This window comes from Coffea arabica, chromosome 7c, assembly GCF_036785885.1.
Source record: "Coffea arabica cultivar ET-39 chromosome 7c, Coffea Arabica ET-39 HiFi, whole genome shotgun sequence".
NCBI lineage: Eukaryota > Viridiplantae > Streptophyta > Magnoliopsida > Gentianales > Rubiaceae > Coffea > Coffea arabica.
In genome coordinates this window covers 12,350,239-12,361,912 of record NC_092322.1, presented here as the reverse complement: position 1 = coordinate 12,361,912, position 11,674 = coordinate 12,350,239, and the positions used below count along the sequence as shown (strand labels likewise).

General features: G+C 34.1%; 1 protein-coding gene across 1 annotated transcript; it reads left to right on the top strand.

The window, feature by feature from the left end:
• The first annotated feature begins 1,500 nt into the window (after positions 1-1,500).
• Positions 1,501-9,388, top strand: LOC113697840 (uncharacterized). Its single transcript, XM_027217431.2, has 7 exons — positions 1,501-1,942; positions 2,913-2,998; positions 4,428-4,574; positions 4,696-4,804; positions 7,274-7,397; positions 8,022-8,292; positions 9,008-9,388. Exons 1-7 carry the CDS (start codon positions 1,810-1,812, stop codon positions 9,113-9,115), a joined length of 978 nt encoding a protein of 325 aa, XP_027073232.1. The 5' UTR covers positions 1,501-1,809; the 3' UTR covers positions 9,116-9,388.
• Positions 9,389-11,674: the final 2,286 nt, after the last annotated feature.

The window sequence follows — 11,674 nt, the reverse complement described above, 5'->3', positions numbered from 1 at the left end:
CGGCGACGGAGGTGGTGGTGGGATGGGGTGGGGGAGGAAGAAAAAGGAAAGGGGAAGGGAATTTTTTTGTTTTTGTGTTTTGGATATTTTAAAGTGTGTAGGTTAAAAATTTTAGTAAATTTTTTAGATTCCTGTAACAAAAGTTGTTAAAAAACTAATATCATACAAACTTGGTTAAAAACCAAGGTTCCAAACCGGCCCAATGTGTATTAATGCACCATATGACCCCACCAGGATTGACCAATGAATAGTAATAATTTTGTCATCTCCAACACCTATTCTAAAAGGGAAAATCTACTCTAATAGCTAGTTTGGGAGATGAGATTTGAACAGAAAAGAAAGGAATAGAAGAGAAAGACTGCATCTCCCACATTTGAGAGTTTTAAGTGAAAGGAAAGGAAAAGAAACCGACGGAATTGGAAGGAGGAAAAAATAGCTACAGCTTAAAAAAAATTTCCGGCCCAAATCGGGCAGAAAGCAAAGGAAAGCACGGAAAGGCAGCAAAAAGTTTTTTAAATTGCCCATTCTACCCCTAAAAAGCTGTTGAATGAAATATTTATTTACTTATGTATCCAAAATCACTTCTTTTCTTTCATAAACTCCCAAACAACATTAAAACCTCTTCCCTTCTTTTCTTATCTTTTCTTTTCTCTCATAACTTAACCTTTCTCTTCCTTTCTTTTCTATCCTCGACTCACAAACTAGCTATAAGGCACAACCCAAACTAAACTCAGACGTGTAATTTTTAGTTACTCTTTACAGGTGAAATACTGAAACCTTCCATAACATTAAATAATACAGGTCATGGAATGTACATAGGAGTACATGGAAATAGAAGTCCAAGTCCATCTCTGGAAGCCCACTATTATAGACCTCTATTTTTTTTTTTTTCCCAGCAATGATAGAAAGGGACTTGAAAGGTCCAGAAAGAAATTGAAAGAGACAAAACTATCTACCAGCCCAGACGAGTGGGTTCAGAGAGAAATCAAAAGAGATGGAATCATCTATCGGGCCAGCGCACTCATTCAGTAGCCATTTAAAGTGACCTGCCATATTTTAATGATAAATGGTGGGAGGTAGAGTTTGAATTCTGACCTCCTAACCCACCAAATCTCGAGACTTTGGTGGTTATTATAGACCTCTATTAGGTACTACTGAAATTGTCAATTTCCCATAAAAAATTTTTTTTTTTGATAATAATTTCCCATAAAAGTTGTCTCCTCTCTCTCTCAATTCCTAGCTATTAAAATCCAAGGGAGCTTGTAGGTGGTTCAATCCTAGCTATTAAAATCTGTGCCTCGATGGTGACGTTGGTTCACTCTCCGTTAATTATTTTAAGTTCAATTGGACTCTTTTTTAGAATATAATAAAGTAGGAGTAAAAGTAGTTATAGAGTACACAAGGGAGGATTGATAAAAAAATAAAAATAAAAAATCCAAGATTCCTTCTTTCCCATCTAAACCCCAGACAAAAAAAAAAAAAAAAAATCTTCAGTCAAGAGAAAGATATTGAGAGAAAGAAAAGATATTCAGAGGAATAAAAATAATTGCACCTCTCTCAATCAATAGGGAGGTGTATACAATTAATTTCTATATGGAGAGAGAGAGAGAGAGGGTTAGAGATAGAAAGAGATGAATTTGGCAAGGAGGGTTTTTCTTGAATTTTTTGCCAGTTGTATTTCATCTGAATAATCAATAGAAAAATTGATCATTAGCCATTTGCTTATCCCTCTTCCCTCTTTCTTATATAGATAATAATAAGTAAATATTGAATTTAATACACCCGGGAAGGGAAAAGTAAAAGGAAGAAATGGGTGATCAGCAGCACCCTGATTCTTCTCCTCTCATCGTTGCTCCGGCTCCGATCAAGGACCCGTCGGAGATCGACCTTGAAGCCGGCCCAGAGGAACAAATTCAATGCCGAATTTGCCTCGAAACTGACGGTATTATTTACTTTCTTATTTTCTTTTTCTATTTCTTTTGCTTTGATTTTCACTCCATTTTATAGTTCAAAAATGGTGGTGAATTGTATTCACTGAGTTACACTTAAAAACAAGTCATAGGTTTGGTTGCATTGCTAATATAATTTGAAAAGTTTGCTAATTTATGTTGACTTTTTTTGGGGATAATTTTGGATGGTAACACGTAATGGAATAGCAAAGTTGTGTTTTTTTTAAAGCAATTTTTGTTTTAAAATGTTGTGTGTTTGCTTGTTGTCCTGTTATTTTCGTAGCATGTTTTTATGTTTTTTTTTCTGTGGTTTTGTACAATTCTATGCCTTTTTTTTTTTTTTGGAATTTAGGGGTAATCCAGTAGGAAAGAAAGGTTAACTACAAATTTTGTTGTGAGCATAGTTTCTTTTTATATTTTTCCTCTTTTTCTGTGGGGTTGGGGTGGGGGCTTATGTTGCACATGGATCGTTGAAATTTTGAAGAAACATTTGTATATGGATGTAGAAACCTTATGCTCTTTTCTGAATATTTTTGTGATTAATGCACTTTTTGCTGTAGAAATATGCATTCTTGGATTTGCCATTTAGCTGCAATTATGATCTTTTAAGTGCCAACTCATCTCTCTGGATAAGCTGGTGAGGTGTGAGCATGTATTCCAAATGTGAAGCTTTCTGCTATCCATTTCTGAAGATTAGTATGTGTCTTGTCCCCATTATCGTGGTAGTTGAACTTTTGGTTGATTATAATGTCAAATAATGGAACTTGACGTTCTAGGTGACTGATTATTGCTCTTTACTTTTGTGACCGTGGCTTCAATATTTTGGAATTCTGTAGTTTCCATGGTTTGGATGGATTATGATGCATTATGACAGTGAAATATGGTGTTCTATATTGTCCTTGACATGTGTCATGGTTATCTTTACTGAATGCTGATGAAAACTTAATCCATTTTCCTTCTTAGGTAGGGATTTTATTGCACCTTGCAAGTGCAAAGGGACATCGAAATTTGTTCACCGTGAATGCCTTGATCACTGGCGGGCTGTGAAGGTACAAGTTTTGACCTCTCCTTCAAGCACTCCTTTGTGTAATTTTCTAGGCTGTTTGCATGAAGATTGCACTTAGGTACTTGATGCATTTTCTTCCTAGAACATTTAATTATCTTGGACTTATTTTCCAGTAAAGACTTGCTTTTATTTTCCTGTAATATTTCTTTTGCATTCTGCTAATCAAGATGCAATAATGAATTTGATTAGTGTTTCTAGGTTTTTGGAAACCAAAACGGTGCATGTTATCTATGCAAGCTTTTACTTGCCTTTTTTTTTTTTTTTTTTGGTTATGGAGACATTTTTTTATTCTACTTGAAGATGGATTTCCCCACAAAATGTGTACTTGGAGCAGACATCTTATTTCCTTTCATTTCTTTTTCTTGGCATGCTTGAATGTTGATCTGTTTAACAATCTATGATATGCTTCCATGACATTTCTATCCATATTTATATGGCAATAAAGATATTTACTAACTTTATCCTAGGATCCTCCTATCTGTGTTAACCTGTTTTCTTCAGTATGGTATATTTCTTGAATGAATTTCACTGTACACTAGGATTACATAAAGTTAGTCAGACACACCAATCGACTTTCTTAAGTAATTGCAAAGGTAACTAGTGAATATTTCTCGTGTTTTTGAGTTATTATTGGACTTATTATGTCCTCATTTATATTCTCCAAATTATTGTCAAATTAAAGGCGGATATATCCGCTTGGGGATTCTGTCCCTTATATGTGGTTATTTAGCTTTTAGAATGATGACCTCTACTTGTGCTTTGATTTAGTTTATTCAGGAATTTATGTCGTACTTGGCAGTGTGCTCTTCTCATAGTTGACAATGAGTGAATTGTGTGTTGGATATAATTTATAGATTATACAAGAATGCTCATGCTGTGTCAACTGCAGTCACTGTAGTACTGCCGCTGTAATAACCAGGGGATAGATACACTTTTTAAATGGAACTCTGTAACTTGCATTTTGTTAGATATTGTGGTTGTAATAAACTTTGTCCTAGTGGGACATGATAAAATATCATAATCTATCAGTTAGTTAGGTCAAATTTTAATCATCCAGCATTTGGTAGTATTGTTGGACATTGTCAGTTTGATATTAATGAACTAAGGAGAAGAAAATTCTATGCTGCTTCTGTATGTAGACATAGTTTTTCCTTTTCCCTCCAGGCATTTGACCATGCCCTGCCTAATCTTTGTGTTTTTAGAATAATTTTATAATTTTTGATTTTTTATGTCTCATTTATACTAAGTTGCCAAATGAAGTGGTTATTATACATCCCACATATTAACAATTGAAGCTGCGAGTCTTGGCTGATTAATTATATTTTAAATGCATAGTTTGTTGTTTTCTCTTCTCAAACTTGTACTTTTGTTGAATCACATCGTAGCATCTTTGGTTAATTTGATTTTTGCAGGAAGGTTTTGCATTTGCCCATTGCACAACTTGCAAGGCTCCTTATCACTTGAGAGTTCACGTCCTTGCTGATAGAAGATGGCGAACGTTGAAGTTCCGATTTTTCGTGACTAGAGACATTCTGTTCATTTTTCTTGCTGTGCAGCTTGTTAGTTCTTGACTCTCTCTTTTATTTTAGTTTTGATTTTCAGTTTTTCTGTATGAGAGACTGGTAGAAAAAAGTTACTAATTGATGTCCTACTGTTGATACTTCATGCTTCTTTTTATAGGTAATTTCTTCATTGGCATATTTAGTATATTTGGTTGACAGTCACCAGGAGTTCTGGCTTCGTCTAGCCTGGGGTTTTGATGGTGAACTCAGTTTCTATTACATATGTGGTAAAGTCTGAGAAGCTTAAGTTGTTTTTTTTTGGGTTTTATCTTTATTTGAATACTAATCTAGTTCTCTTATGTTCATTTGTCTGGAACTACATGAGAGTTCATTTTATCTTGTGCTTTGCTTGTAGGACCATTATGTTATCTGGACCTTTTTTCTTCAAACTTCGATTTGGAAACTTCTACAACATAAATATACTAATTTCTGGAAGTGAGTTTGATGTGCACATAATGATCCTCATATTGAATGCTTTTTCCCCACTAGTTAATGGTTTGAAGAGTGAACATCCACTTTCAGAAATCCCTAGATAGTTTTTGGAAATTTGTATCAGGAAATCTCTTACTTGTCAGCTAATAATTTATCTGCCTTAGCTAATTGTCCGGTCCTCTAATCTAACTTTAGTGTCATTGCTGTTAATTTTATCGTTTCTCATTTTACTTCTTCTCCTTGCTGTACATTTTTGTGGTGGCTGTATTGGTATTCCAATCCGTCTACTCAATTTGATGGTTTTGGTCCTTTATCTCCTTTTCTTCCTTTGCCACCTAGCCTCTCTTTCTGTATATCTGAGATGTCCCTGTCTTAATATTATTTTACAATTTTTGTTATTGAAAAAGCTAGCAAAGACTGTAAATCCTGAGCTCAACATGCTGGTAGAGGTGCTTCTGTAGAAATACACATAGACCCTTTTGCAGTGCTTTTGTTAAAAAAGTACATTTGGGTGATAAAAGCACTTTTGAGGTGTTTGGTGAACATCATTCCATAAATTTTCAAAAGTAGAGCTTTTAGTGTCAAAAGCAGTTTTAGCAAAATCTCAAAATTGGTGCTTTTAGAACAACTTTTATGTTTCAAAAAATCAAAAGCAAATTTTTATCCTATTATCATAAATTCCAAGCTGGATAAGGAGGTAAATGCAGTTAAAAAGAAAATTGAAAATTAGACATCATCCAACACAATAAGCATTTATGCAAGTATGCACTGAAATAATGTAATGAGCTGCCCGTGAACAATATCTAACAATTTCACTGTTTGGGATTGTTCCCCTGAGGTTTCTAACAATTTTACTAAGCTCCCCTGAGGTTTGGAATATTACACATACCTCCCTTGATTTGATAGTTTTAGTAACAAAACCTTAAAATAATATTGACTTGGTCAAATTTTTAAATGAATTCCCAAATATGCCCTTGTGTAATAAGTTTTAATTTACTTCCCTATAGAATTATAAGATTATCTAATGTAATTATAAGGAAAAGGTGCCGAATTTTTCATGTCCATACCTACTATTTGATAAACAACTATGCTAATAATTTTATCACTATGATACGATACTTTTGATAGTATTTTATTATGGATTTAGATTTATAAGATAGAAAATAAAACGTTGAAATAATTGATTCAGAGTTTATGAATTTTTCGAGTAGTGGGATTATCATAATGTAGTAGTGGTTTTGGGCAATTTCTTTTTGATTTATTGTTAATTTTAATACCAAAAAATAGAAAACAAAGATTAGCAAAAATTATTGGATTTCGTATAAAGTTAACTCATCAAAAAAAGCACTAGTTTGACATTTGGTTACAATAGAAACTAGAGATAATAGTGGTAATTCTACAATTTTATTGGCAAAAAATTAAAATAATTTTAAAGAATGAAAAAATAATTTTAAAAGTCATTCTAAGTATAAGCATACCAAACAAGGGAATTTCATTAAAATATTTAAGGGTAGTATTGTCATTTTAAATGACAAAGGAGGTATGTGTAAATTTTCAAACCTCAGGGGAGCTCAGTGAAATTGTCAGAAACCTTAGGGGAGGTTTCTGAAATTATCCCTTGATATAAATACACCAATTTACTCAATATCAAAAAATTCTAAAAACAAATGGTATACAACTTGTTATTAACCATTTGCAATACTTTTGAGGTCCTATTATTGTATAAATTTGCATAGTACTTAAAATTATGCGTAAGACTACAAGATGTAAAGATTTAGTATGTAAACTAGACTAATAATGAGTACACAATCAGACTGTGAAATATATGTCTGCTTTTGTAGTTCATATTGCTGGATATCTAAAAAAATTCAATGTTATGTAATAAAATTCATTAAAAAGAAAAAAAATGTAGCATTCTGTAATGTAATTTATTTTAAGGTTCCATTGTAGAAATTGTAAGCATAATTGTAAAAAAGTTCAACGCTTTTGGGGGACAATTGATGGCCTAGAGGGAATATGGTTAGAATTCGGGGGGGGGGGGGAGGGGGTGGGGTGTTGGCAGGATTGGAGCAATACTAAAAGATCTAAAATTTTTATAGGCTATTCTACAATTTTTAAATAATTGAGGTGTTAGAATCCGCCACTGCTTGCACATTGAGACAGTTTATTCCTCAAGATAAGAGTGTTGCTGTTTCTTGTGTCTTTGACTTGATGCTTGAACATTTGTACTATATTTTATTAATCTTTTGTACATTAATGTTCAGGGGCGCTCTTGTTTTTTGCTTTGCTGGGACTATCTGGGTGTGTCATAACTTTTTATGACAGAAGAGTGCGCAACGATCTTGCTCAGCCATGTCGAGAATTATGCCTTTGTTGCTGTCAGCCGGGGTATAACTCGTAGACCTAATGGTTAATATTTCCTTTTAACTCAAAATTTGTTGATTGACAAGGGTCTTATATGGTTGTGCTGTTTAGTTCTCTTTATAAATGGTAACGGAATATTTGCTTTTTATTTATCCCATATGACCGAGGTCTTTAATCAACCTGTTTCATGATGCGCACAATGTAAATTGGCATCTTATATTCTACACAGACAACATTATGAGCATCATGCCTGGTTGTTGCCTATAATTTTGGGTTCAATAAAATGAAAATTTGACAGTCGCTTGGATGGTTTTAATTGCCATCCTTGACATATGAGGAGCCCACTATGCTACAACGTCAATCTGGCAAGTCATGAGCAGATTTTGTCTTGGCAAGTTCCAGTGACTGTGTTGAAAATCTTATTTAGTATTTAATTGTTTTTTAGTTGATTTATGATGTATTTCAGAACCTTTATATATGTCGTACTTTGCCATAGTTTGCCAAGCTATCTGTTTAACTTGCAGCTGTACTTGCGTGTTTCAGATTATTGGCATTTTTTTTAGATAAGTTGATGGTTTTAATCAAACAATACAGACTAACTCAGACACATTGCCCATTCTTCTAATTTGAATTATGCCATCCATGCAGAATGTGTGCTGACTGTCACTTGCCTGGCACACTTTGTATGTGGACTGATTGTACTACATGCTTTGAAAGCGGCGCTAGTGCATTTAGTGAATGTGGTTGCTTGGGAGGAGCTGGTGAAGCTGGATTGCCATTATTATTAATAATGGCCTTGGTTGTGCTTGGACTGTTTACTGTGATTGGCATATTCTACAGTGTTTTGGTGGCCACAATGGTTGGACAAAGGATTTGGCAGCGGCACTACCACATACTTGCAAAAAGAATGCTGACAAAAGTGAGTTTCAATAATTTATTCTACCTGCCACTGTTCTGTCTTTATCTTTTATGCCTATCAAGAAAATATGGTGAGAATTTGGATTTGATCAGTGATAGCTGACCATTCCCCTCGGTAAGTCAATTGATTTCATCTACTTGGGAAATGATGTTTTCTCTCCTGCTCTTTCTCTGAATATGGAAAGAACAAACAGCTTGAGAATTGTGTCTTACCAAAAATGTTCTTTCCGCTTATCTGTTCCTTCAAAAACAAATAGGGCCTGAGGGGGCACCATCCACCTCATGTGGCATGTTTGTGGGGATGGGGTTTGGATAGTAGAAACTGGCAAAGTATAGCCGAAACAGTCATTCACTAGTCCATCAAGTTTGCTTGATTTGTGAAATTCACGATCTTTTCTTTTGTTTTCTTAGGTTAAAAGTGTTCCTAGTCTTCCTACTTCTTCCTTCCCCAGGCTATTAGAAGAAATGTTGCTATTGTTCCTAATCTTTACGTTACATGCTTTCAGGAACACTCCAAGCTATATTAAATTAAAAAAAAATTGAAACGAAATTTCTAGTTCGACTTTCGAGTAAAGATTTGCTCCAGTAATTAGATTTTTGATGGTTAATTTTCCACCCCAAAAAGTGGAAAAAGTAGTTGTTGCTACATTTATCTTTCATCATATTCCTCCATATGAGACTATTTTTCAACCATATCCTGAAAGGTTTTTGTTTAGGAATATGTTGTGGAAGATGTGGATGGTGAGATGACTGGATCTGATTGGTCTCCCCCACCACTTCCACCTGAGCATGTGCAACAGTTGAAGACACTCGGGCTTCTGTAGAGATAAGAGAAATTTGAATAGGATGCTTGGAACATATAGAGACAGGCTTTTTTAACTAGGTTGGTCATTCTTCCCTTGTGGGTTGATATGTATCAGGCCTGAATGCAGATGTTCTTGTTGTTGATTGAGAGCTTGAGTGCACTTGTTGTTCAGTTATGTTAATAATCTGTGCATTATTACAACTTGTAAGTTACAGTTCCCTTGTGATTCACTCTACGCAATACAAAATGATTTCCAATAATTCGAATCAAGAAACAAGAAGATTCACATTCAGATTTCATTGTCTGCATAATTCCTTGGTGGCAGCATTCTTTTTCCATTCTGATCCAGAATTTGTAGAGAATGAATGCGTAAATCTGTCAAGAAACTGATCAGGTCGTTCTCATATTGTTATTTGTCCAAAGCTAAGGCCAGAGACATAATAATAATACTTTACTGCCTTGCTGGAGTCAAGATTTACCACCTACAGATTTTAGGCGTGATTGGACTTCCCAAGGAAATTTTCTTGAATACTTCTAGAAATGTATTTAATTGCTCTTTAAGATTCATACAAAAGTTTTTTTTTTAGCCATGAAAAGTCACTTTAATTTAACATAAATCGCGTGTTGCTCCATGCTTTACCCTTGAGGAGACTATATGACAAAAATGGACAATTTTGTAGATTACCCACAAACACAGCTTGCCTTTTATATATCATCATATCAAAATAAGTTTTTTAATCTGAAAGCTGTGGCCCTGCCGTTGTTTCGGAAACAGGTGTGCCTTAGCTGTTGCAGTTTGCAGTGTCGTCCTGGTTTTCTCTTTCTTTGTAAACCCGGCCATTTGCCGATCTGTCTATTTCTGCCCACTAATCTTGAAATGTAGATTGTTAATCATTCTTGGCATGGAAATTAATAAGCCACGATTAAAATTCTTGAGACAAAAAAAGAGAGAAAAATTAAGGGTCCACCTGTTTTACAAGATTATCTATTTACACAAATTACTCCTTACAAGATTCAACTATTCCGAAAGTTCAATAGATTTTTAATTAAATTTTTTTTTTCTAACAGAGGAGAGGTGAGATTTAAAAAAAAAAAAAAAAGAAATTCGACAGATTGTCATGATTCATGAATGTGGTGGGTTTTAAAAAACGAGGGAGCAGGGGAATTAAGGCCTCGCAATCAATCATTTGAGTCTTAACACTTAATGACTTGACCTTGTCTTCTTCTACGGCTCTGTTTGTGATTATTTTTTTAACTTCTCCATTTTTTGGCTAAAGAGAAAATTAATAAATTGATACTTGGAAGTTAAATCAAAGCAAAATCCAAAAATAAATTAATAATAATAAAAAAGAACATCTCCCTGGTTAATTAAACATTAATTAAAAAAAAAAAGAACATCTCCCCTGTTAATTAAACAATGAAATTAATTAATAGACAAGATTAAAACTTGTCCTTTCCATTTTGATCAGCTTTGCCGCACCCTATAATCTCTCGTTTTAATTAAAAACTAATTTATGTAAAGAGAAACAAACTTGAAACTATTTATGTGACACAAATAAGCTAGCATTTGCTAATTAGTCACTTTCTTTTAAAGTTTCTTAAATACAAAAGAAGCATGAATTTTCTTGTATCAGTTGATACGTCAGTCTTAACATGATCTAAATTTATTACATTTCAAAAATAATAATAAGTTTCCAAATTTTACATGATCAAAATCCAAATTTAAAAAAAAAAAAAAAAACTGACATCATAAATGCTTTCCTTTTGCTGGAGAAAAAGAAAAAAAAAAATCAACAATTACTTGTAAACTTTAAGGAAGCCGAATTCAAAGACTTTGTAAAAATTCCATGAATCTACTGCCATATTTTCCTTCTCACCTTTGGGTCAGCATTGCGTGGATTTCACAAGAGGAAATATAATAATCAATACCGCATTGTTTAGTGGTTTGCTGACTTCCTCATCCCTTGGGCGCATGAAAGATGAAACCTATGATCAACAAACCAATAAACAAATCCAAAACAGGCTACTCCAAATGCTAAATGTCCAAAACTGCAGTAGCCACCTTCAGAAAAAATAATACTAAATGCTCTCTTTACCTCACACACACAACACACAGTTACCAGGCAGCCTTATCCAAAATATTCTACCAAAACCTTACCAAAGCCTTGGCAACCCTTCCTAGTTCCCACAAGCCTACCCCTATATCTACATATATTTTCCCACCAAAGTCTTGTCCATCAGATTTCATCATAGTAAAACTGACAAGAAATATTCAGCAAGAAGTTCCCTCGTGAGGGATGGCTGATATAGCTATGTTAGTTGCTGAGGAGTATGAAAGAAGGGTGAAGAATTCAAGAAAAAGTAGTCATCAAGGTGCAAATGATGAAGAGATTGAGTACTTCCCTCATGTTTCAGTATCAGCTAAGAGGGTTGATCTTGAAAGTTCTTTTTGCATGATGAAGAAGGAGATTGGGGGTGAGAAAATGGAAACGGTCAAGAGGGTTTTTGAGCCTAAATCTGATATTGGTGTTGCTGCTAGCAAATGTTTCTTTTCTGCTTGAAGAATTTTGTGCATGTT

What these genes read in the sequence shown, in the direction of transcription:
- LOC113697840 (XM_027217431.2), top strand. Translation starts at nt 1,810, where the DNA reads ATGGGTGATCAGCAGCACCCTGATTCTTCTCCTCTCATCGTTGCTCCG. An exon ending in TTTTTCTTGCTGTGCAGCTT is followed by an intron (nt 4,575 to 4,695) that starts GTTAGTTCTTGA and finishes TTCTTTTTATAG; the next exon opens with GTAATTTCTTCATTGGCATA. An exon ending in CTTTGTTGCTGTCAGCCGGG is followed by an intron (nt 7,398 to 8,021) that starts GTATAACTCGTA and finishes CCATCCATGCAG; the next exon opens with AATGTGTGCTGACTGTCACT.